The sequence below is a fragment of the Neomonachus schauinslandi genome, chromosome 7, assembly GCF_002201575.2.
Source record: "Neomonachus schauinslandi chromosome 7, ASM220157v2, whole genome shotgun sequence".
NCBI classification, from domain to species: Eukaryota; Metazoa; Chordata; class Mammalia; order Carnivora; family Phocidae; genus Neomonachus; species Neomonachus schauinslandi.
Window position 1 is genome coordinate 90,963,558 of NC_058409.1, and position 27,391 is coordinate 90,990,948.

Genomic DNA, 27,391 nt, shown 5'->3' on the forward strand with positions numbered 1-27,391 from the left:
GGAAGCTTGAGGACATAAACTTTTGCAATTTGGAACTGACACTCTTCATGCAATTACGCTTCCAGCAATATATATCCAGGTTGGGGGGAAAAACAGCTCAAACTAGTAAATAATTGCAGTATCATTGCATCAGTTTAGTTTAAAGAGCTGACAAACCCTCTCTAAACTCCAAGCACAATTAGTCATTAGGGTCTAGTTTTTCAGCACTGTTAAGCAATTTGTAACCCATTCCTTTTAATAGGGTTAGGCATTACTTAACCGACACAGATGCCTTGAAAACTGAAACCTCGAGTTATAAAGCAGCCACCTTGTTCATTACCTTCAGTGATAGGCAAATCATCTATAAAAACAGCATTTAATGGGCAACCAATGAATAATCAATGGCTCACTTTTCATCTGAGTGTGAAAATGAGAATAATCTAATACAAAGTCCCTCTGGTAAGATGCCGAATCTCGAGTTCTGCTGCTCTTCAGGGCTGATTTATAAGGTCTTGGAAAGCTGATGTAAACAGATGATCAATGGGACCCATCCTTGCTCATAATAACCCCCAACTGGCCCACTCCCTCTTTTCCAAGTCCATCCCTTCAGGCTATTAGCTCTGTCCAGCTAATTCTTCCCACTACTCCGGCCTGCTGCTTTTACTCTGGCCATCCGTTCAGTCCAGCCGACTCAGAAGTAATTTTATACGCAGCAGAGAGCGGGTAGAATTGATTTTTCACTCAGCGCTCAGTTCCCATCTGAATAATTATCAATTTTACTGCCTCATAAAGGGAAGAGTCAAAATTTCAAATCAATTCAAAAGAGCTTTTGAGACGACAGAAACTGTGCATAAGAATAGAGGTCAAAGTTGTCAGTGACCTAAGGAGATGATGTCAGATATTACTATACCCGATAGTTGACATCAGAGGCACTCAAGATGATATAACCTAGTGCTAATGCAAATCATATTTATGCTGACTACCAGAGACCAGTCATTAATATTTAAAATGCTATCTGAAAGCCTACATTCCAAATAAATAGAATGTATTCCACTGTTAATAAAGATATATCACTACTTAGTCATATGCTATAAAGCAAAGGATTACCAAGTATTATTAACACACAGAAATTACTTAAATCAACAAATGCATGGTAATTCTGAGTGAAGACAAACTTGATCGTCTCCTGTACAACAACATCACTTGCTCTGCACCGTCTGATGGTATCTGTCTAGGATCACAGCCTATTGATTTTGGTAAAATCTACCAACTTAAAAGTTTCTGCCAAACTTTATGGGATAATAATGTGATCAGGCTGAGTGCCGGCAGGAAGGATTTGGTGGGGGACTTGTCATTTGCCATGGTGGGGTGGGGGCTGGGTCTGATTCCTGGCCAATCCATGGGTATTTCTTTTCTCCACTGGCTACCTGCTCTAAATCTGTGGTTTTCAACCTTCTCCTTGCAGAACACCGGAGGGCTATGACACACTCCCAACAGTACCAGAGGCTACTGCAGCTGGGGAGGGGGCGGGAAGCGGGGTACACCCAAATCTCAATAGAATGTATAGTTTGAAATGGCATTCCTGGTGAATCTGAGATCTTACCCCTACCAACTAGGCCCTTGAGAGTCAACAGTGTAAGTGGTAAGGACTTGGGCTTTTGAGTCAAACAAACCTTGGTTCACATTCCACTTCCCAGTTGCTGTGTGTCTCAGTTTATTCACCTATAAAATGGGGGTGATGATATCCACATTTCAGGGTTATTGTGGGGGTGTAAATGAGAAGAGTTCTCTGAAAGTCCTCTCCTCGTGTGTCAATCTCTGTCACCACTATATTAATCAAATTATCATGTAAGTGGTTAGTTACCTAGTAACTAACCAGTTATCTCTGTCCCACCTGATAAAACCTTTAGGAGAGAAATTACGTCTTATGAGTCTCAGTGGCTCTTGCAGCTTGTGCACAGAAGGTCCTCAATACATGTGCTACCTTTCTCTTCTCTTTACTGTATCACCGACGCGTCCTTAACACTTCCAGGGTCACATCAAATACTTAGAGGCCAACGGCACCTTGTCTAGCTACACAAAATCTTAACCACACACCTCCTTGCCAGGAAGACAACAGGCTGAGACATCACCCAAAATAAGTTTACATAATTTAATTTGAATAATTGTAAAAAATGACAGCCAGGAAGAAAACCTCACCTATGGCTGGCTCATTCTACGTTCATCATTTCTTTGCTCAGAGTAATACTTTCTGCTGGTGGCAGGCACCTTGTTTGTTGGCTAATAACCTTGTTGAAGTGTTTACATTTGCAAACCACAAACTATTATGAAGGTAATTTGGCAAAATAAAACAACTGGAAGCAGTATAAAGTTTCCAAAGTTAGTGGAACTGGAAAATATCATAGTGATGGTATCTCCATAGAACAATGGTATTATTCTCTTGGAAATATTTCCGACACGTGTTATTTATTTTTATGCATGCTGTTACTGTGATTTGCAGAAGTGAGTTTTTAAAAAAACAATATTAAACTTGGACCTAACTCATATTAGCCAGTCAGAAAACACATTTGAAAATGAAGAAGTTGTGGCTTTATTATTTATTACTTAAATGCTCTGGGGAATATGATCTATCTGAACCTTGATTTCTTATCTTAAATGGGAAGAATGCCAATTGTGGTATGATGAACGGAAAGCTCCCAGCAAGCTGTATGGCACCGACTAGGAGCTCAGCAAATGGCAGTTTCCTGATGGACCAGAGTACTCACAAGGCAAACTTCAGAAGACATTGTTAGAGGCTCCAAGAAAGAAACCAGAGCTTGACTGTTTCTAGTTCTGGCTTCGCCTTTTATTTCTTTCAGGCCTCTGGAAGAGCTATCCTTTCTTTGAATTCTAGCTTCACTGGAGTAAGATGAACGACTTAAGAGATCTCTTGAGGGTGAGTAGTCCTGGGGCGAGTGTGCTATCCTATCTTCCGGGAAAATACTCCTAGAGAATAACTGATAAAGAGTCTTGACCGGACCATTTGCTCTAAGAGATATTCAGGGTCTAGGCTGGCTTTTGGGAAACTCTGTTTCTTAAGTCAGGTGACCGACCACCAGTTACCTGCTGTAGGACATCTGGATTTTGCTGCATAAAATGTAATAGTCTCTGACCGGCCTGGGTAGCCTCTCTGCATCGAAGTGGCTTCTTGCCCTCTTTTGCTATGTGCTTGAAGAGGTAGGTGACGATGTAGTCTAAACTGGTACAGCAGCTGGAGGAGACAACTGTATCTGTACGAACAATAAATGAGAATTCCTTCGCATTACTGAAGTGTTTATTCATCTGATTAATTATAATGCCTCCAATTAAAAAAATCACTTTCTGGTTTCAAAGCACTTTTATCAAACTGTAAATTCCTTAAGGGCAGGGTTTTTGCCTTGCTAATCTCTTTAAACCCAGTGTCTACTACAGGACCCGGTATAAAGATGTGTTTGTAAGTAAATGATTCCTGGATTGGATTGGAGAGAATTTTCCATTTGTGACCTTAACAACCCTCTGTTCAACTCAAGTGACTTCATTAAATATCTCTTTGGTGCAAAGTGCTCCACTTCACACGAAACAGGGTGTAGATTGGGGCAAAGTGCTCTGTTTCAGGGGCAACCCCTACCCTGGTGTCCAAGATCTCATGATGGAGCACATAAGTCACTGGAGCACAATGCTGGGTACAAACGAGTGACACACCGCTGTGAGGCTTTGAGGAAGACATCACATTTGGATGGGAATCAAAGAGACTTTTTGAAGGAGACAGAACCTGAGATGGGCCTGGGAAAGTTATTTTAGTTAGATATAAGGAAGGGCATTTTTCAGGTAGAGCGATTAGCACAATATACATAAAGCGGTGGGAAGGTAGGAATTCTGGGGTCAGAGAGCTCTGGTTTCAAATCTCATCTTTTCCAATTACTTGCTCTGTTGTTACTTTGAAAGAACCACTTAACCTTTCTCATCATTTGTAAAATATCTTGCAGACTTGAATGAGAAGAAAACAACTAGAAATTCTCATAATAAAAACAGCTGATATTTAATGAGAGCTTACTGTGTTAGTTACATGAATTATTATTTTGCATCCTCACAATAATAGTTATATTATTATCCTCACTGTAATAGTTACTATTATTATTATTTCCATTCACAGGCAAGAATAGTGAGGGATTAAATGATGTGTCCACTGCCACATGGCTAGATGACTGGTGGAGCCACTGTATGAAAATAAACAAGGAGCTGGATTCTAGAGCTATGTTCTTAACCGCTAAAATCAAGTAGATATTAAACAAAATTAGGTAGTAAGCAAAAATATATGCAAGCATCAAACACTTTCTTAAAATATAAGGGGCTCAAAAGATGATGTACTACTGGTGTGCCCTCATGATGGAAAGAGGAGGGTGTATTTGGGAGTAGGACTTTTGGTTTGAGTGAAAGAATGTATAGGGAGTCAAAAGAGAGAAGGCTGACAAAGTAGGTTGGGGTCTTCCTCGAGGGCATCCAATAGTGGGCTGAGACATTACTTTTATTTGAAAGACAACAGAGGTGTTATTAAAGGCTTCTTTTAAAGCAAGTGAGTGACATGATACAGCAACCATTATTTAATTATCTACTTTGTACATTAAAATTACTTCTAACAACCACTTTGTATATAGTAGGTGTTATTTGCATTTTTCAAGTGAGAAAAACGAAGCTGAGAGATAAAGAGCTTATCCAAAGTTCATGTTTTTTTTTTTTTAAATTTATTTAGCACAGAGAGAGAGAGAGACAGCAAGAGAGGGAACACAAGGCTTCCCGCCGAGCAGGGAGCCCGATGCGGGGCTCGATCCCAGCACCCTGGGATCATGACCCGAGCAGAAGGCAGACGCTTAATGACTGAGCCACCCAGGTGCCCCCAATGTTCATGGTTTTGATTCATAGCATGACACTACCCGGATTTTCTGGCTAAAGGTAACAGATGGACACAGTCCCGAGGAGTTTATGATTAGTAACAGAAATGACAAAAGAAACAATTAAAAACATTCAAAAAGTGGCGAAAATGGTAGATGCAGATGAGGAAAGTGGACTGGGAGAGTAGGGCTGGGAACCAGCAGATTATACACTCCCTAAGGCAGTCATTCATCTCTTATTCTCATTAATCTCTGAGCTTCTGAGACATGTGTGCCTTCCTAGATCAGAGGTGCCCTCTTAGCTGAATTAAAGAATGGGCAGACAAAGCTAATCTGAGAAAGGTTTTTACAGGTCTTGAGTTGTGTTTAATAATAATACCTAGAACTGATATAACACCATGGTTTAAAAACTCTTTCAAATACATCGTTTTGGAGAGAAATGGCATAATAAATAGAAAGAAGTAGGTCGGGAGAAAGTTTTGAAATATAGATAGATGAATGCATTTAAACTTGAGGATGATGGTAGCTGATGCAGGATCAGGAGGGGTTGTCTGAAGGTCTAAAAGATGGCCACGGACAATAGTTGGGAAACTGCGGAGCTATGGAAGCTCCACATGCAAGTCAACTGTACTGCTATATTTTCCTTTGAAGAAAGGGGCTCTTTTTCTCCTAAAACTATGGTGTTTGATTGATTGATTGATTTTTTATCTCCCCTCCCCCCAACTGTGTTACTTTGCAGAAAAGGGAGCTTTGGTTTTATAATTCCAGGAGGTAATATCATGCAGTGGAAAACATCTAGGCCTAAGAGTCAGGCACAGATTTGTTGAGCTTTGTTGCTTTTCTCTTTTCCTTCACATTTCTACCTCTGAAGTCCCAATCACGAAAGTAAATGGATTAAGTAACTTAATATCTACAAAAGGAAGCAAGCAGGAAATAGATACCGTTTCCCTCACCAGTGAAGAGCAATATGCTATCAATCACACAAAAATTATGAAGACTTCACATAGATTTGGTGACCACATGCCATGCAGGTTGCATTAAAAGGTTCCATTCTACTGAGTCAGCTATGAAAAAGCCAGGTAAACACTTTAGACATGAAGGTTGGAGCATATATCCTTGCAATAAAAGCAAGAAGAAGAGCTTCCATTACGGCTGATTTATGGTTGGGGACTTTGAAACGGATAAATGTTAGTTTAGGGTAGATTGAAAGGTGTGGAATCATAAGGATCAAGGGCCATTTGATCAAAAACAGAATGAATAGTGCTGAGGACTGTGTATTATTATTGGTTTTCTTTATCTGCAGCTCAAGCTATTGTTTGAGATTCAAATAATGAAACTCTCCTGACATAAGAGGATGAGCAGAAGTCATGAATTTTTATATTTTGTCCTGGTTCTCGGTATTCACAATCTTTTAAGAAGGATTCGTCTGTGATTTAGACTATTGTAGATACAATTTTTAAGCCTAATAGGCACTTCATCCTCTCCAGCAACTTGTTGTTTGGCACTAAAAACAACCAAATGCTCCTTTTCTCCTGCAACCAGTCTCCACAGGAAGCACATGCATCATTAATAGCCCTCCTGTTCACTAAGACCCATCACGGAAAGCTGTTCTGAAAACTTAACGGTATAGGAAAGAGTCGCTTAACTGAGTCAGGAGAATGATAATGGGGCTGAGCTAAAATTTGGCTTCGGCCCAGGATTTCTCACCATGGCAGAAGAGAGGATGGAGGTCTTGGAAAAATATGGTGTGAAAGGCAATTTCAGAAACAAAAGGCCTGTATGGGTGGTGCAGTAGTTTTGGAAACAGGTGGGCCTAGTTTTGAATCTATACTTTCTAGATGTTTTGACTTTATGGAGCTTCAATTTGCACCTCTGTAAAATATGCTTAATACCACCTACTTCGCAAGGCCTTGGGAGAAATCAGTAAGGGGAAGTGTGTAAAGACTACCAAAGTACCCAACACACAGTACTGTCCCCCTTTTCACTTTCCATGTGTTTTCCTGTTTCAATCCCTGAAACACCAAGCCCATCACTTAGTTTGCTAATTCATAGCTTTCTTCTATCTTTAGCATGTTTTTGGTGGGAGAAACTAATGTACAAGGTCTCTAAGTTTCTAAATGTTTCCTGAATGTTTTGCTCCCATGTTACATTCACACCACTTCCTCCAATTCAAGAATGTGTTCAAAATAACAACATACTCTATTAATCATGAATATTTTATTAGTAGTGGACTTGATGAGGAAAGGTCTGGTGGTTTCCAGTTGGTTCAACTTTTCATTTGCCTTCACCATTCCTTGTTTTTGCCTTTTGTGCCATCCTTTGCTTCTTCTTGGAACGCACCCCCATCCCTGCCCCGACTAAACTACAGAGGCCTTCCCTGATCACTTCTTCTAGAGAAGCCACATTTAATCATTCTCCCGTCATTATCCCATTTTAGATCTTTGTTTAGCACTTGTCATGACTTGACTTTTTCTTGTGTGTGGTGTTCATTTATTTATTATCTTCTCCCTCCAGAATCTAAGCTTCACATAAGCAGGGGCCTTATCCGTCTGTCTTCTTCCCTTTAGGACAGTCAAGTACCTAGTATGTGCACAGTTGACACTTAATGAATGAATGACTTGAGAATTATTATTAAGAGCAGCTTTTTGTAAGTCCTGCACTTGGTGTCTGTATGTAAGAGCATGGTGGTAGGGGGGTGATGGTGGCTGGGTAATTAAAAGACAGAAAATATAATCTCTTTTCTCATTCACCTTTCTCTTCCCCATATTATAGTTGGCCTGAAACTAAAAATGCTGATGAATGACGATTACCAAATTTTTTTAGTATCATGTTAAGCATATTAGGTGAGTTACTACTCCATCACTGATTTGAATTTTTTTGTGCCTCCCTTTCATTTTTTCCAGAGGCTAAAGCAGAACTGAGACCTGCTTGTAACCCAAACAGTAACTATAAATGCCTCTTTGCAGATCTATTATTGTTGGAAAAGGAGAAACCCAAGTGGTTATTTTCAATAGTCCTTTTTCTTGAAGACACAGGGCATGATTCACCTGGCAAACTGTGACCTATATTAGACAGATCTAGCAGAGTAGTGAGGTGGAGAGGAATGGGTTTTAGAGTTAGAGAGACTCCTAGATCAGGCTCTTATTAGTTATGTGACCTTGTGCAAGTTGTTTCACCTCTCTGAGCCAGAGCTTACTCATCTGTATAGTGAAAATAATATTACCTAATTAATTTAATTACTATATGCTAGTGGTACCTCAAGACACTGTTCCTGTCCTTTGGAAGCTTACAATCAAGTAGGAAATAAGGACAAACAGCACTATTAGGGTATGTAACCCAGTTTTGGTATGCATAGTGGTTCTGAGAATGACAAGGGTGAGCTACACATCTTGAAAACACCTATGACAGCATCAGGCACAGAGCACTTGTCCACAATTATACACTTAATAAGTGGTAGCACTGGGACTTATTCAGTATTCCCTCCATAATGCTACCCCATCAAGACTCCCTTGAGAGCCTTGTGAAAATGCAGATTCCAGGCCCAAGACCATACTTTGAGAACAACATAGCCCCCTGCAACTAATTCAAAATCTTAAAGTATTACCATGACGTGAGATAAAAGAATGTCAAGGCAAACTGTAATAAGAAAAGACAAGACATCAGTTTCTGTCCATGAAGGATTAACTGCTATGAGAATTTTTCCTTCTGTCATAAACAACTAGAAAACAGGACAAAAATATGAAACAACATTTTTCAATTATTGTACAAGTAGTATAGGGCTATTAAACCAGAGAGGAGGGAGACAAATGAGGTTCCACGTATACAGTCACTGGAGCTCATTGCCCCAAGGACTTTCCAGGCTATAGGCCTGGAAGGGGGAACCCAAACAAAGCCAGGTAGTCTCAATGAGTGGAAGAGAAACAGTTTGAACTTGGGGGGCTGAGACAGCTAGAACTCATGGGACAGAGCTTCAGAGAGTGGGAGCCATACAAAGAGAGAATTCTGGAGATCTGTAAAGGAGTCCTTTCTATCCAGTCTTCGAATAATAACAGAGATATATAATGCATGTGTAGCTGGAGTTCCAGAAGGAATGGAGGTAAGAGAGGAAAAAGGTAGACCGTGATTATCTTTTTTTTTTTTTTTTTAAGATTTTTATTTATTTGACAGAGAGAGAGAGACAGCCAGAGAGGGAACACAAGCAGGGGGAGTGCGAGAGGGAGAAGCAGGCTTCTCGCAGAGCAGGAAGCCCGATGCAGGGCTCGCTCCCAGGACCTCGGGATCATGACCTGAGCCGAAGGCAGATGCTTAACGACTGAGCCACCCAGGTGCCCCCTGTGATTATCTGAAGGCAAACTATGATGACATTATTTGAAGGTGTAGGTTATACACCCTAGAGTACCACTAAAAATAAAGAAGTCTGGCTAATAAACTCATGGAGGATATAAATGGATTCATAAGAAACATTTAATTAATCCAAACCAAAAGAAGGCAGGAAAAGGGAAAAAAGCAAAAAAGAAACAAAGCTCAAATAAAAAGAAAACAAATAGCAATATTATAGATTTAAACTCAAATACACTGGTAGTTACATTAAATGTAAATGGTTGAAACACTAATGAGAAGGCAGAGATAGTCAGATTTGATATAAAAATATGACCCAGCTATATGCTATGTATTAGGCAAGTACATCCTATGTCCATGTACTAACTCCCAGAACCTGTGAATATGTTAGATTACATGGCAAAGAATAAATAAGATTGCAGATGGATTAAGACTGCTAATTAGTTGAGTGAAAAGTAGGGAGATTATTCTGGATTATCTGGGTAGGCCTAATGTAATCCCAAGGGTCCTTAAAAGTGAAAGAGAGAAGCAGGAGAGGTCAGAATTAGAGGGAGATGTATCTACGGAAGAGTGGTTATAGATGCAATCTTGCTGGGGGCCATGAGCTAAGGAATTTAGGTGGTCTCTACAAAGTGGAAAAGACAAGGAAATGGAATTTCTCCTAGAAAGGAACACAGCTCTGCTGACACCTTCACTTTAGCCTGAGACCCATGTCAGATTTATGACTTAAAGAACTATAAGATGGGGTGCCTGGGTGGCTCAGTTGGCTGGGCGTCCCACTCTTGATTTTGGCTCAGGTCATGATCTCAGGGTTGTGAGATTGAGCCCTGCATCAGCTCTGCGCTCAGCACAGAGTCTGCTTGAGATTCTCTCCTTCTGCTCCTCCTCCACTCCCTTTCTCTCTCTAATAAATAAATAAAATATTTAAAAAAACCCAAATAGCTATAAGATAATAAATTTACATTGGTTTAAGCCACCAAGTTTGTAAAAATTGTTACAATATCAATAGAAAATACCTGCTGTCTACAAGAAACCAACTTTAATATAAAGACACAGGAATGATGGAAAAAGAGGCAACACTAATAAAAAGAAAGCTGGAGAAGTTAGTAATATTAGACAAAATAAATTTCAGAAAAAAGAGTATTACTAGAGATAAAGATGGTCATTTCTTGATAAAGGGGAAAATTCATCAAAGGGACAGAACAATCCTGAGTATTTACATACCTAATAATAGAGCTTTAAAATGCTTTATATCAAAACTGATAGAACTAAAAGGAGAAATGGAAAAATCTATAATTATAGTTAGACTTCAACACTTCTCTCTTGGTAATTCATAGAATAAATAGAAAACAAACAAACAACTAGTAAGAATGTAGAAAATCTAAACATTATCAATTAGACCACTACAGAACATTCTTCCCAACAACAATGGAATGCACATTCAAGTGCCCACGTAATAGTCACATATTTTGAACCATAAAAAAGATGCAATAAAAATAAAGGTTATAACAATCATTGAGTATATCCTATGACCATAATGGAATTAAACTAGAATCAATAACAGGTATCCGGAACCCCTCTGGATATACAGAAATTAAACACTGTGCCTCTCAGTAACAATCCATTGATAAAAGAAGAAATCAGCAGGACAATTAGAAAATATTTTTAAGTTGAACAGAAAAAAACCCCAAAATACACACAAAATTTGAGAGCAATAGCTATAGCAGTGCTTCGATGAAAGCATTAAATGTGTATATCAGCAAAGAGGAAGGGTCTAAAATCAGTGATCTAAGTTTCTACATGAAAAATTAGAAAAGGAAAAGCAAAGTAAACTGAGGGAAGGAAATAACAAAGGCCGTACATAAAATTAAGGAAATAAAAGAAAACAACAGAGAAATCAATGAAAACTGAAAACTGGTTCTCTGTAATAAAACTGATAAATCTAGAGCCAGAATGATCAAGAAAAAAAAAGAGAGAAGACACAAATTGTCAATTTCAGGGATGAAAGAGGGAACATCACCATAGACCTTACAGAAATCAAATTGTAGAACAATGGGATATTATGAATAATCTTATGTCATGTCAGATGAACCTCAGATGAAACAGAGAAATTCCTTTAAAGACACAAACTACCAAATGCTACCCCAAATCTAATAAATAACTGGAATAGCCCTATATTCATTAAAAATGTTTAACTTGTAGTTAAAAACCTACTAAAAAAAAATCTAGGCCTAATGGCTTCACGGGGGAGTTCTATCAAACAATAAGTAAGAACTAATAACAATTCTACACAAACTTTTTAAGAAAATAGAAGAGGAGGGAACATTCCCAAGTCATTTTATGAGGGCATTAGACTGATGCTAAAACAAGGTAAAGATACAGGAGACTAGACAAAGAATAAAAGATATGGAAGAAGAACCATAGAAAAACTACAGAACACATCAATATCTGTCATAAACATAGATGTAAAAGTCTGTATCAAAATTTTAGAAAGCTGAATTCAGTAATATGTATGAAGGATAATATGTTGTAACTTAGTGTGGAATGCAAGGTTGGTTTAACATTCAAATATCCATCAATGTGATGATCAACATTATGTAATGTATAAACAGAACTAAAAAGAAAAACCGCATGATCATCTCAGTAGATGCAGAAAAAGAATTTGATAAAATTCAGTATTCATCCCTGATAACACTCTCAGAAAACCACAATGGAAGGGAATTTTCTCAACAAGATAAAGAGCATCTATATAAAAACCTACAGCTAACATTATACTGAATGGTGAAAGAATGAATGGAGACATTTCCTTAGAGACAAGGAAAAAATGTTTGCTATCATTACTTCTATTCAACATTGTACTACATGTAGGTCCTAGCCTGTGTGATAAGGCAAGAAAAAATAAAAGCCGTACAGATTGGAAAGGAAGAGATAAGCTGTCTATTTGCAGACAAGCTATTTGCAGACACATGTATGTAGAAAATCCTAAGACATCTATAGAAGCGACCAAAATTAACAGGTGAGTTTATTGAGGCTGCAGGATACAAGGTCAACATACAAAAAAATCACCTGCAATTCTACATGGTAGCCAAGAACAAAAGGAAATTGAAATTCAGTACTATGTACAATAGCATAAAAATATAAAATACTTAGTTATAAATATAACAAAATATGTACAAGAGTCATACGTTCAAAGCTACAAAAATGTTGAGAAAAATTAAGGAAGATCTAAATAAATGGACAGATACACCATTTTCAGGAATAGAACACTCAATATTGCTAATATGTCAATTCTTCCCAAATTGGGCTAGAGATTCAATGCAATCCCCACCAAAATTCCCTTATTCATTTTTTTTCTAGCAAGAGAAACTAACAAATTGACTCTAAAGCTTATATAAAAAGACAAAGAACCCAGAATAGTCAAGACAATTTTAAAAGAAGAAAACAAAATTAGAGGTCTATGCTATCTGATTTTAAGACTTACCATAAAGTTAGGACAAAAATTAAAAATCAGAGCAGTATAGAATTGGCACAAAGTAATTAAATAGAGAAAGGATATTCTTCAACAAAAGGTGCTATAACAATTGAATAACTGAGTATTAAAAAACAGCTTTCATCTCATACCTAATACTATATACAAAAAGTTCAATTGAAATGGATCATAGACCTAAGCATAAGATAAAAAACTATAAAACTTGTGGAAGAAAACATAGAAACAACCTTTTTGGCCTTAGGTTAAGCAAAGATTTCTTATGATAGGACCCAAAAGACATGAACTATAAAAGAAAAAAATAAATAAATTAGACTTCCTCAAAATTAAAAACTTTGCTCTTGTAATAAGGCGATACTGTTAAGAAAATAAAAAGCCAAGACGGAAAAAATATTTGCAAAACACACATTTGATAAAGGATTTGCATCCAGAATATGTAACAAATACTTACAAGATAAACAATCCAGTTAAAAAAATGGGTAAAAGATTTGAATAAATACTCATGAAAAAGATACACGAATGGCACACAAGCATGAAAAGATGTGCAAATCATTATTCAGTAAATAAATATTAAAACTACAATGAGATTCTTCTTCACACCCACTAAGATGGCTAAGATTAAAAAGACTAATAATAGCAAGTGTTAGGGAGGATACAGGGAAACTGGAGCCCTCATACATTGCTGGGGAGAGCAAAATGGTACAGTCACTTTGGGAAACAGTGTCATAGTTTTCTGGGTTTTTTTTGTTGTTGTTGTTGTTTTTTTAAATAATGTTAAAAATACACTTAGCGTACAACTCAGAAATCCCACTCCTAGGTAGTTACCCAAGAGAAACAGTATTTGTCCACAGAAAGACTTGTACACGAATGTTCATAGTAACATTGTACAAAATAACCAAATAATGGAAACAACCCAAATAGCCATCAGTTGGTGAATATATAAATAAATTGTGATAATCCATACAATGGAATAATAACTCAGCAACAGAAAGGAATAAATTGATTCGCAAAACAACATGGACGAATCTCAGAGGCATTATGCTCAATCAAAGAAGCCAGACACAAAGGTCTATATATCATATGTTTCAGCTTAGACAAAATTCTGGAAAAGGCAAACTATAGTGAAAGAAAGTAGACAGTGGTTCTTTGGGGCTGGGGCCAGGGGAAAGGGACTGATCAGAAAGGGGCACGAGGGAGCTTTTTGTGGTGAAGAAAATGTTCCATATCTTCGTTGTGGTAGTTTATGACTATGTACATACATCTGTCAGTAGTCACTGAACTGTTCACTTAAAATCAATGAGTTTTATTGTGTGTAAATTATACCTTAATTAAGCTGATTAAGAAATAAGCTGTACATCAAAATACGAAAAAAGGGCATTCTCTCACTTTCAAGTAATAATTACAAAATAATCTTTCAGTTTGGGTATGCCATCTTTTCCTCTTTGTAGATCATCTCAATAAGCACTTATATTAAGAGACCACAATCAAGCTTTTCCTCTGGAAATAATGTTCTCTGTGATACTTACCAAGAGTAGTGAGTCCCTCTGAGATAGATGTGAGAACATATAGAAGTACAGGAGGCTCTAAGTTGGTGATGAAGCTCATGTGGTCCTGGGTAAGACATTCCAGGAGTGGATAGTAAGACTGGCTCAGTTTCCGATATTGCTACAACACAGAGATAACGAAGTGTCAAGCCAAAGGGAAGCAAAAGACATGTTAAGGTCTAGTAGAAACTGCCATTTATAATATTGGAAATTGTAAACTTACTTAAACATAAATATATAAAATAAATACATGGAACACATGACATCATGATTCGCAATTCAGTATTGAAAGGGGTTCTAAAAGGAATCTCTTGATCTCTAGAAATCCTAATTTGAAGCTATAGCACTGCAAGTAATGTCAAGTTTACCTTATATGGCTAACACTTAAATGCAAATAAAATCTCTGTCGTATGGAATTTAGAAGACTGAATTATTTTTCTGGATGGGGATATTGTAACACTGAACAGTACTTAATAGTGGCTAGGCAGTCCTTTTTTTTTTTTTTTAATACAAAGGTATTTGCTGTTGTAATAAGATTTGACATCATAGTCTGTTTTACTTACAAATGCCAACCCACCTAACTAAATCATGATTTGGTCAATGGCTTAATACTTGCCATATACTACAGGCAAAAGATAAGTGCATGAGAAAAATACCTGGAAAACTTTACATGGAACTCAAACCAATATCAAAGAAGCATAACACTCATAAGAGAAATAAACCAGAGCAGTGTTTATTAAAGTGAGATTAAGATCACTTCCATAAGATCACATGGGATGCTTATTAAAAATGCAGTTTCCTGATCCCCACTCCAGACTCACTACATGAAATGCTCTGGAACGAGGTCTTGAAACCTGCATTTTAAACACACACACGAAGGGAGACCTATGCACCCTTAACTTTGAGAATTACTGAGTTAGAGATTTGCTTGCCTGTTAGAAAAATGATTAGAGCAATTCCTGGAGCCACAATCAGTTTTTTGGGGGGACCTCAACTGCAGTGAAGAGTCTTCTCGATGAGAACCCATGCCTGATCCGAGTCAAGTTTCTACTTTGTAATTTCTGTCATACGGGTAGCCTTCAACGAGTATCCCATTCTACTACTGAGGTTAAATCACTCTGGCTTGAGTTGTGGTTCTATTAAGACTAGCTTAGAACAGTGGAAGTAGGTGATGCTGGTCCGTTTGTCCATTCTTGTCAAGGAGCATTTCTCACATGGGTTGGCTAACAAAGGCCCCCTAGATCTTACTTATAACTTTGGCAGGGAGGGCAGGTGGGAAAGCCTGAACTAAGTCTGAGCATGAATTTGGCTGTTACTGAAGTAATTACTGCAACCACATTGGGCATATATTAGCTTTTGTGTGATCAGGCAGGGATGTTTAAAAAAAGTCTGATAATGACACAGCTCAGTGGAGGAGCCTGGAAATTTAAATTTCCAACAAACACCCCAGGTGATTCTGATGGGCCTCAAAGTTTGAAAACCACTGACATAAATCATAGAAACTAGATGGTAGAGTTGAAAAGGGACCTAGAGATCACTTTGTTTAATTTACTAATTTTAAAGGTGAGGAAATTAAAGCCTGGAGAAATAGAGAAGGTGATTTATTCAAGGTAAATGACTAGTGAGTGGCAGAGTAGAGACTATGCACCCATATGCTCAACTCTGAGTTCAGCATTCTTTCTGCCACACCAGAATTTTCATGGAAAGGAAGGCGAAAGAGTAGGGGAAGTAGATGGAAGGAGAAGATTCTGCAGCCAGTCCTACATTTCTGCTCCAGGAAACAGACCATTTTTGAATTATTAGCATAGTTGTAAGCAATTAGTTGAAATTGCTATTTACATTTTCTCTGGATGCTGAACCTGGAGCACTCTGGATGACCGATCTGTCAGAGGTGGTAGCTGCAACTTTCGAAAACTGTACGTTTAATTATACATACAGCCACTATAGTTTTTAAAATTCTTTAAGTTAAATCAAGAGGTTGTCCTAAAACATAAAATGTTCTGGTGCTATTCTAACTCCCCGGGCTTCATTACAACCATTCCAAGCCTGTGGTGGTGTTACTTCACATTTCACACAAAGACTCCCATGATGCACGACTGCTTACTAGCAAGTCACTGTGGCACACTGACAGCAGCATTTTGACAAAGGCCTGGAGTACATTGTCAAAATGGTTGTCCCCATACAACTTGAAGACGCCAAAGCTGACATAATTTCCACACAAGGCAGATTTGAGAGCTGAATAGCAGATGGAGATGCCCTTGAGTTTCATTGGATAAATCTGATCTTTTGAGAGGCTCCCAAGGGACAGGATCTGATTACCTGTTTTAGGGTAAAAGCAGAAAGAGAAAGTGATATAAGGAGATGTAATTCAAAGCAGTTATAAGGCACATTATTTAACATTTTCACTTTACTGCTAAGGTTCACTTCTTCCTATCATTGTTCCAAGAATTACACCATCCATGTAGTGAAAAAAAAAAAAAGATATATATATATATATATATATATATATATATATATATATATAAAAGGCAGTTTACCTGAGAAGTACAAATGGCCCAAGGAATACCAATCAAGGGTATTGGAAAAATTTTGTATTTTTATCTGGATGGTGATTATATGAATATATAGATAGGTATGTAAAAATTCACTGAGTTGCACTCTTAAAGTTAGTTCACTTTACATACTTTAATATATATGTTATCTCTTCTTCAATAAGATGTTAAAAAATAGGAGTAAATAACCAACTAAGTCAAGAGAAAAAGATAGCCTAGACTGAGATATAAGTTACTCTAAATTCTGGGGTGAATTTTCAACAATTTTACATGAATCTGATCTTGAGTTACTTCACTTTTAGGAGCCTCACAGGCAACGTCTATGAATTAGATGAAATGAGACAGAAGTTCTTGGCACAGTGCGTAACAAATGTTACTTCCTTTTGTCCTTAGATCATTTTCGGAAGGTCTCAAGAGACGACTGTTTAAAAACTGCACTTAAATTCTATGTTGACCGTCAGAAGACAAAGAAATGCTTATATAGTCACCTTAAGATTTTTTTATAGCAGTTAGCATTGATAACCAACAATTTCTGTTTCTGAAATGTGTGCTAGGTAAGGCATGTTTCTAGGCAATACCCAAGAATGTTTTTCTTTTTTTTTTTTTTTTAAGATTTTTTTTTTTTTTAATTTATTTGAGAGAGAGAATGAGATAGAGAGAGAGAGCATGAGAGGGGGGAGGGTCAGAGGGAGAAGCAGACTCCCTGCTGAGCAGGGAGCCCGATGCGGGACTCGATCCCGGGACTCCAGGATCGTGACCTGAGCCGAAGGCAGTCACTTAACCAACTGAGCCACCCAGGCGCCCCAAGAATGTTTTTCAAAAAACTATAAAGTCATACATGTTTCTTACCTCTGTTTTTTCCTATTTATGTGAGTACTGCTTCTAAAATTGAAACTAAATTCAACTTACAAAATTTAGAGGTATATTATTGTGGTTTTATACTGTATCAATCTGGCTACATAAGAATTATGTGTCCCAGAACCCATTTCCCTGTATGGTTTTGGGCTAGAATTGGGCAAAAGAGAAATTTATGTGAGATTTGTAAGGTCCCAGTGATGTAGCAGCCATGTTTTTTGAAGGTCATTGTGATCAAAGATAGTGAGAAAAAATAGTAGAAATGCCACTGGGTTTCACTTTGTCCTTGTTCTTTCCTGCTCTGTGACTAGAACTACCAGCTCAGTCATTAAGCGTGTGCCTTCGGCTCAGGTCATGATCCCCAGGTTCTGGGATTGAGCCCCGCATCGCATTGGGCTCCCTGCTCAGCGGGAAGCCTGCTTCTCCCTCTCCCACTCCCCCTGCTTGTGTTCCCTCTCTCTCTGTCAAATAAATAAATCTTAAAAAAAAAAAAAAGAACTACCAGCCTTGCTGATGAATGATTCCAAGGCCACCACCAACTACTCTGCAGCAAACTTCCAGAATGGCAGCTACGCAGAGGCAACAGTCTTCCCCTGACTTCTGTCCTACAACAGTTCCCTCTCACCCCACATCCTTTCATGGTCCCACACCAGCAGCTTCTAGATTGCCCTGTGAGCTCCCACTTGTCCATCCATGCCATTGTTTCAGGAGGGCTGGTTAGTGATTTTTCTCCTGAACTTTCAATTCTCCCTTTTGACCTATTTTCCCATCTTCACCCAAGATTGTACAACACCTAATTCATAAAACAAATTCCCTATTCTGTAAATGTCATAGTGCTTGTTTTTCCCTGTTTGGGCCCTGACTGATGTGTGTATTATGGTAACCACATGTTTGCTATGTGGTTAAGAAGGACCAGTACTTCTGGTGGAGCATGAAACACAGGTCCGCCCCGTGGCAAAGGTCTCCTCCCCTTGATCTGCCTTGCTGAAACATCTCCAGGCACAAGTTTTCTTCTGTGCATCCCTAGAAGCCCACAAGGCTTTGCTTATAATTTACACATCTAAATGACAATACCTGACCAACACCTTCAGACTAGAAGGCTGAGATGGATCCTGGAATTTACTCCATACTAAATTCTGTACCCTCTCTCATGACTCATCCTAACTTACCTTAGAGATATATAGTAAGTTCCATAAAGATTGAACTCAATATGACTGCATTTACTTAACAGCTACTATGTGTGAGGTGCTCGGATAAAAAAAATGAATGAAATAAAATCTCTGCTCTGAAAAAGTTCAGTCTGGTGAGGGAAACAGATGTATAAATCAATGATCCCATACAGTACGACAAACACAGAGATGTGTGTTAAAATGTTAGGGGAACAGAAGAAGAGACTGACTGTTTGGGCAGGAGGGCAGTGGGGAAAGCTTCATAACGCAGGTTATTTCTCAAGGATCAAACACAGTTTTCCAGGAAGACTTGGGGAGAGGGGAGTGTGTAACCAGATAGATTAAAGCACATAGGCATGGAGGTCTGAGAAAGCAAGATGTTGCAGGAGAACAAAGTTCTCAACCACTGCTTTTCTACTTTTGCCTCAAATTCAATATAAACCAAGGCAGACATTCCCCGTCCTCTCTTTCCCAGAAAAAGAAAAGCACTGCTTACATGTGATGGAAAGAGCTAGGGTAGTTTGGGGGTATGCATGGTCTACACATTTTGGTTTGTTGGAAAGGCCAGGGTCAAAGAGAGAAAACCGGATCATCTTTAGGGGCCTTTTAATGCAGATGTCCTTATGGGAGAATTAAAGGTCTTACATTCTGCAGCAAAAGATGGAAGAGGAAGACCAAGAACTGTGATGGGGGAAAATTTTCGATTTTAAAGTGTTGGATAACCTCCATTAAGGATTACTCATTTAGAAAACCAACTTTTACTTCTGTGTTAAAGTTGCCACTTAATATACATAGCTTGCCTTTGGGGCTGTTTCAGACACAACTGTGTTAATTTATTTTAATTAAATAAATTAACTAGTATGACGGTATACCATCATGACCTTGGAAAAGTAGAATGAGTAATACTTTTGAAATAGGAAACTGCATCTCCCTGAGCTCAGGCGCCTCAGCATTCCGTGGTGGCAATGACAGATCATGGAAGAGAAGGCTTGGCCGAGTCTTTCATTCACAATAATTCAGCTCTATCCAGTATGTGTTATTCAATAATAGGCACTGAAATTGGACGCCCTGCACTCAAACAGCTTAAGCTCTCGCAGTCAGACTCACATTACTGAGAACAAAAGTGACAAGGCTGAAGTTTGGTTCTGAAGTTGCTTTAGAGGTGTGACAACCCTCCTTGCCGTCCCTGTTCCACCCCGTGCCTGGCAGGTCCCACCTCCTTCCTTGCTTCAGGAAGGAAGTTCCTAGGAGGGCGATCTCCATGACACTGACAGGTGGCAGCCACCGAAGCCACTGACAGTTGCCACTTCCGCACCACTGTTGAAGCACAAAAGGAAATGATACTCTCCTGAATGAAATAAAGACTTCCAAAGTTTGGAATCAAAAGGAGAATCTTTAATTGTTTCCCACTGACTACAATGCCATAATTGCAGACAGGGGAATGAGGTACTGTTATGTTCTTACCATGAGGCCTGCTGAGTGGGTGCAGAGGCTGCCCTGGGGCTCGGGGACAGAACGCTGTGAAGTGAATGGATGACCTGGCCAAAGGCCAGTGTGGGCAAGAGTCGGGGGCACAGGTGCCATGGAATTGCTGTCCTTACTCTTGTATTTGTGCAGCAGGAAAAGAAATCTCACTAAATCATGAGGAAAAAACTGAGAAGCACAGAGGACTCTTGATACAGATAATTCAGCTTATTAGAAATATTTTCCTCATTATTAGCTTATATTGTTTGGGTTCTTCTTTTTTAACCTCTATTCTCTGTCTTTTTTTGAGAAACCTTTTTTGTTGTTGTTTTGGTCTTTTGGGGTTAGCTTCCAGCACTCAGAAGTACCCTTCTAGACAATTCTCAATTGTCTAGATTCAGAGGATATACATTAAAAAATGCAAAATCTCCTCTTCTGTTTATCTGAGATCTACTTTCAGGTCTTTAAAAAAAAAAATCATTTTTTTAACTTTTTTTTCCTTCTGAGACCCCACCTCTTCCTTGAGTGAGACTGACTCCATGATGTCCTCTTCAGAGAGGCTCCCTATACCCAAAGAGGAGTGGCCTTCCTTCATAGGCCTCAGCCAAAGGACTATATAAAAGACAATATTCCGACAGAAGGTAAACATATAATACATGAGGGGGTGATGGACCAGTTGGGCCTCTGAGTCATACCGACTGGGTTTGAATCCTACATCTTTCCTTACTACCTGGGCGTCTGAGCAGACTATCAACCTCCATAAGTCAGTTTCCTCATTTATAAAATAAGGATAATAACGGTCCCTATAACTCACAAGGCTCTTGTGTGGAGTAAAGGAGACAGCATGTGTAAAGTGTTTACCATAGTAACTGGCACAGCGCTCAGGAAACATAAACTGTAGCAATACATACAGCTGGGGGTTCACTGCTTTCTGCACTCTAATAGCCTGTACGTTCACACATAGGGAGCTATGGCCTGGGAAAGAGGAGGAGGAGAAGCTGGGTGTGTGGGGTGTAGAATAATACACTTCCTTCTAATACATGATTCAAAGTCAGGTCAATGCCGTATCTTTGAACACCTTCCCTCTGTTCCTTCAATAGAGGAATTGGCTGCATCATGGGGTCACAGGGTGGTTCTCTGCCCCACACTCTACCAGTTCTCTGTGTCCTCAAAAGAATACTTAAGAAAGAAGGTTCAAGGGATAAAACACTATAGTAGTATCGTATACCAGGAAGAACTAATAGTATGAACAATGTTATTTCCTGGCTTATAAAGCAATCCATTACATTGATTTACCTTTTCTTTTTCCCTTTTAATCTCTAAAATTTTAAAGTGATATTTAGCTGACAGCTCGATAGGTTGAATGTCTTCATTCATCAACAGAACAGTTATGGGAAGAGAACCACAAGCTTGCTGACATTCCCTTACTTCAGGTCTCTCAACCTACTCTTTCTGCAAAAATCATGAGGCCCCTGGACATAAATGGTTTGGGACAGAATTGAAGCTGTGAAGAGTGGAAAGGAATATAGTATTTCTGTTTCAGATTGAAAAAGATTAAAACAAGGCAGTGTTGATAAGGATGCAGGAAAATAATCAAATTGTTGGGAACATAAATTAATATAATCATTCTAGAGGGCAATTTGGAAATATTTATTAAAAATATAAAAATGTATAAATCCATTTCTGGGAATATATTCTAATTCTAAAACTTCATTACAATAGCTGCCTATCCACTAGCATCTGCACTCCCATGTGCTGTCTCCTGTAAAAGCCAACCCTTCGATGTGTTCAACAAGCTTCCATCTCCTCTTACGTGCTTAAGGACATAGCACCAATAAATTTCCCCCTTTTTCTCCTATGCAATCTTTATTTCCTATTAGATCATCTCTTTGGAATATAAGTCATGCTGTTATATCTTCTACTTAAAAAAAAAAAAAACAACAAAAAACATCTCTTGGCCCTACCTCCCTGCTAGATAGTACTTCCCCTTGTAATAAAACTCTTCCAAAGAACTATCTTCACCATCTTCTCCTCTCATTCTCTTTTATGCCCACTGCACTGAAAATGGCTCTTTTCGGGATTCCCAATGACCTGTTTGTTGCCAAATGTCAACTTTTAATCCTTATTTTACTTGATTCACGAACAGCTTTTGACACAGTTGATTACCTCTTCTTCTTTGTCTTCCAAGACACACACTCCTGATCTTCTCTTAACTTCAGTGCTTGCTCCTTCTCACTTTCCTTTGCCAGTTCCTCCTCTTCTCCTTTACCCGTAACACTGGAGCACCCCAGGACTCAAATCTAAGTCTTCTATATTTAAATTCACCCACCACATAGGTGATTTTACCTACTTTTGCAGCTTTAAATATCACCTCAAAGCCAATGACTTCCACATTTGTTTCTCTAGATTGGACCTAACTTCCAAACCTCCGACTTGTATACCAACTCTGTATTTCAAATCCCCATTGGGATGTCTAATCAACATCTCAAATTGAACATGACCAAAATGGAACTTTTGATCCCCCTCACATGCAACTCAGTTAGTGGTAACTTCATCTTTCCATTTGTTCATGCTAAAATTCCTGGACTACATTATTTCTCTCATACCATATTTCCAATCCATCAAGAAATTTGACTTGCTTTACCTTCAAAATATACTCAAAATCTAACCACTTCTCACCATTCTATCATCTTGTCAAAGCCAGTATCAAATCATGTTACTCCTCTGCTCAAAACATTCTAAAGTTGCTCTTTTCACTTGGAGTTAAAGTCAAAGTCCTGGTAATTGTTTACAGGGATGACATTACACGAAATTGCTCTTGTTATAACTTCCCCTTTTGTTCATTTTGCTCCAGCCGCTGATCTCTTTGCTGTTCTTCAGATATGCCGGATACACTGTTGCCTCAGGACCTTAAAACTTGGTATTCTGTCAGCCTAGAATACTCTTCACAGAGATACCCACATGACTAACTCCCTCATTTACTCCAAGTCTTTGCTCAGATGTCACCTTCTCAATGAGGTTTACCTCTATCACTTTACTTAATTTACTGTAACATGTTTTCCAATCCCTGGTACTTCTAATGTTCTTTCTCCTGACTTTCTTTCGTTCATTGCACTTATTACCTCCTAACATACTAAGTAACCTCTTTTTCAGTTTTGCTCACTGATGTATCCAAAGAGTCAAGGACAGTGCCTGCTGCTCCCAATGTACATCTGTTGAATGAATGAAGCTCACAAAGCTAAATGTACAAAGTTGTTTACTGAAACAAAGCGCAGGATAGATATAAAAAATTACATTTATCAAAAGGTGAATAAATAAATTATAGTATGACCATACAATGTAATATTTTGCAGCTATTTAAGAAGATATGGTAAGGATGCCTGGCTGGCTCAGTCAGGGCAGTGTGCGACTCTCGATCTCGGGGTTGTGAGTTTGAGCGCCACATTGGGTGTAGAGATTACTTAAATAAATAAACTTAAAAAAACTTAAAAAAAAGATATGGTAGATTTATATATATTAACATGGAGCAATGACCATGATATAAGTAAAAGAGGCAAACTACATATTAGCAAGTATATTATAATATCACTTTTGAAAAATATATCTATACACACATAAAAAATATGGAAAAGCACACACTAGACTGTTAATGATGGTTACCTTTGACTGATGAGATAATCAGAATTTTCACTTTCTATTCTGAAATTCTGCAGTTTGCTAACACCACGCTAATGTTTTCTATTCGTAAAATTTCGTAAAAGCTACTGTCTGCTTGAAATAGCATCTTCAAACTTCTGGGCCCTATTCTATTCCTTCAAAAGGTACTTCCTTGTTTGACTCCTCAGTTTGAGTTAGAAACTTCTTCTGGGCTCCCATTGTACTGTGTGCTTCTCAAGCATAAATGTGAGCACAACGCATCCTAAGTCTTCATTTACTTGACTGAATCCCCTGCTGGACTCAAGTTCCTCAAGAGAAGAATCAGTAAGATTCTTTTTTGTGTGTCTTATTTCTTTTCCTATCCCTTGTAACTCTCACAGTTATCAGACACATAGTAAATCCTCAATAAATTCTAGCTGCCTGGATGAAAGAATCCACTGAACTCCACACACTTGTTTGGAGATCACCCTCACTTATTTGACAGCTTATTCAGTATTTTCTGCTTGTGTGCAAAGAGGAGCCAAGTCCAACATGGGTGGATCTGCTGTGGAATGTGTTCCTCAAGGTCTTGCTTTTGTAAGCCACCTGATCCTGGTGCTGGGATCCTCAAGGGGTTGATCATTCCATTGCCTTCAGCAGACTTTTGTGAGCTTTACTGTACTACTTTGTCACTCTATGTCCCCAACCAAGTACAAGGCCACGTACGTGGTTCCTGGATAGTTTGTTTTCCAGAACTGTTATTTCCTGGTGATATTTTTGAAGTCTCTAGTTATTTCAGGACCAAAGTACTCTTCAACTATCTTTCTGTAATCACTCAAACATAAATATACAATCATAATCCTTCATTCTTACAACGTTTCTAATAGTACATACCAGTAATTTTCAAGGTCTTTAAGAAAAAACTTTTCAAAAGGTGATCCCCTCTACAAACAAACCTAGCACAACTACATAGCTGGGTGGTTCTGGTCAAGGTGGCAGGAGGGTGCTTTCCTCCCCGCTATGTGGAGAGCCTCGATGGTACTTACACAGATCTCTTGGGCTCTGCAAAATCCAGCTGGAAAGCCACTAGTCTGTTTTCTAGGTCACAATAAGTAACAGTGGCTTGTACATTGCTTTACAAATCCATTTTAAGGATATAATTAAGTCATACCTTAAATGCACCTGGAGCATATATACTGCTTAAAGAACCCTGATATAAATTCTTATATGTAGTGAATAATCATAACTGTTCCATCCATTTTCAAAGTTTAGATTTTCGCACACTGAGCTTTTTTTTTTTTTTTTAAGATTTTATTTATTTGGGAGAGAGAGAATGAGAGACAGAGAGCATGAGAGGGAGGAGGGTCAGAGGGAGAAGGAGATTCCCCGCTGAGCAGGGAGCCTGACGTGGGACTCGATCCCGGGACTCCAGGATCATGACCTGAGCCGAAGGCAGTCGCCCAACCAACTGAGCCACCCAGGCGCCCCACACGGAGCTTTCTTCAATCAGGTTATCTAAGGAAGGAATAAAAGCAGTTCCATTTTGGCTAGTCTTATGAGAATAATCACTATTTCTCCCTTCTGTGCACTCTTCAACCAACAGATGTCACTAAAGATACCAGTACCCAGAGGCTAAGGGAAGAAAAGATTAGACAAATGGAAATTGAGCATAAAAACATCCAGTTCTTAAAACTGAGAAGTCGGCTTCCAAAGTAATAACATTTATTACACTGCATGCAACATTTTAACCAAAAATTTAAGAAAGAAATTTCTATTATTAAGTTGCTCAGGCTGAATGGATCACAGCACTAAGTTTTGAAATACATGTTCTTGAAGCAATTTAAAACTCATTAGAAATAATAGGCTTGGGCTAGTAGAAAATGTGGTAAAATTTAATCCTCATCCAAATGTTACCTGGGCTGTACAAACAGGAAATTGTTTTGTGCTACTGTGGCTGACCTCATTGCTGACCCTGAGCTGTAACGGCGAGAACGGCTGAGAGCTGAAGCAAAATTAAAAACTTACATCAAAGTATATCATGACAGAATGCAGATAAATAAAACAGCATATCAAAAGTATTATTTTTCTGCCAGTCTCACTGAGCAGCAAGGTAGAGGTGTTCCACAAAATATGCAACAAATCAGGTGCTAATGAAAAAGAGTCCTCCCTGTTCTGCACCACCCCAATCACTGACTGCCCAAACACTGCCCATGAGACGTGAGCAGAGAAGAAATCCAGTGAAGATGGGGACAGAAGGAATCACAGAATGTTCTGGCCTCTTTCCTCCATGGGTTTCCCCTCCCTTCCGCTTGGCTTACCAAAGAAATAAATAATGCTGCTCTTCTGTGTCCTCCCAGTCATGCTCTCCCTTATCTTCCAGCCTCCTGGATGGTGACCACATGATCTCCCTCCATGAGCATATTACAGTCTCCAGAGGTAAAAGCATGGGTAATAAAGCATTACAGGGGGTGAAGATAGATCAAATCAGCTTGGCTGATGGGGGCCAGCATGGGAATCAGTGAAGGGCAAAAGATCTTTTTCTATTATTCTATGTAAAGTGCATGTGTTGAAGTCAGGGCTGACAAAGTTGAAGGACATTTTTCCACGGAGCCTTTGGTTTCCCTTAAGTTTTAGGATAGAAATCACCATACTTTAAAGAACTGTGCTTCCTCATAAATACCCAAGGCACAATCTTCCTGTGGCAACTCCCAAGTGGCAATAAGGACTATGGAGTCCTACAGGACTATTGTTTGAAGTTATACAGACTGAATGAAATTTGAATTCAACTACTTGGTAGCTATGCAATCTTTGGCAAGTTTCTTAATCTCTGTGAGCTTCGATTTCTTCATCACAGTCATCACAGAAGCTAACTGGTCTAAGAGCTTGCCATGCACTATTGAACTGAATCCTCGTAACCACCTTATGAAGTAGGTATTCTTTTCTCCGTCTAACAGGGAACTGAAGCAAGAAAGGCTAAGCGACTTATCCAAGGCAAAATGAGTACTGAGTGGCAGAAAAATACCCACCTTGAGGATCTGATAGGCTAATGAATGATAAATGGTCTAGTGTAGGAGCAGGCATGTAATAGCTAATTAAAAAATAAAAGCTACCATTATTATTAGTCCAAGCCAAGGTGCAGAGCCTTGCTTTAATGCCCTAGTTTTTCTTTAGGGTAAGAAAACGTACTGGCTTTCCTTCTCAAGAATGCTTTGAAGGTTTTTTCTCTTTTCTGCTTCACCTCCATTTCTTTTTCCCACTCTTCCTCTCTCTCCTTCTGTCTGCTCCTCCTCTTCTTCTTCCAATGTAATCCTCACATAGTTAAGTTTCTCAGCTTTTGCTGCAATGCCTTGCCTATGTCAGACAACGTGACAGAGGACTGGGTAGCTTCTGAAGCCGACAGATTTGGCATTATTCTGAGATTGTTTTTGGTGTCACTTGCTGGACATACATTCTGTCCTAG

At 38.7% G+C, this 27,391-nt stretch overlaps 1 protein-coding gene across 1 annotated transcript in view; it reads right to left on the minus strand.

Annotated features, from left to right (window-relative positions):
* Nucleotides 1-27,391, minus strand: part of RANBP17 (RAN binding protein 17) — a 323,969-nt gene that overhangs the window by 24,691 nt on the left and 271,887 nt on the right. The window contains exons 23-25 of the mRNA XM_021698279.1: nucleotides 16,360-16,574; nucleotides 14,238-14,376; nucleotides 3,082-3,248 (exon numbers count right to left, since the gene is read on the minus strand). Of these exons, the coding sequence (XP_021553954.1) occupies nucleotides 3,082-3,248; nucleotides 14,238-14,376; nucleotides 16,360-16,574 (521 nt within the window). The remainder of the gene's footprint in view (nucleotides 1-3,081; nucleotides 3,249-14,237; nucleotides 14,377-16,359; nucleotides 16,575-27,391) is intronic.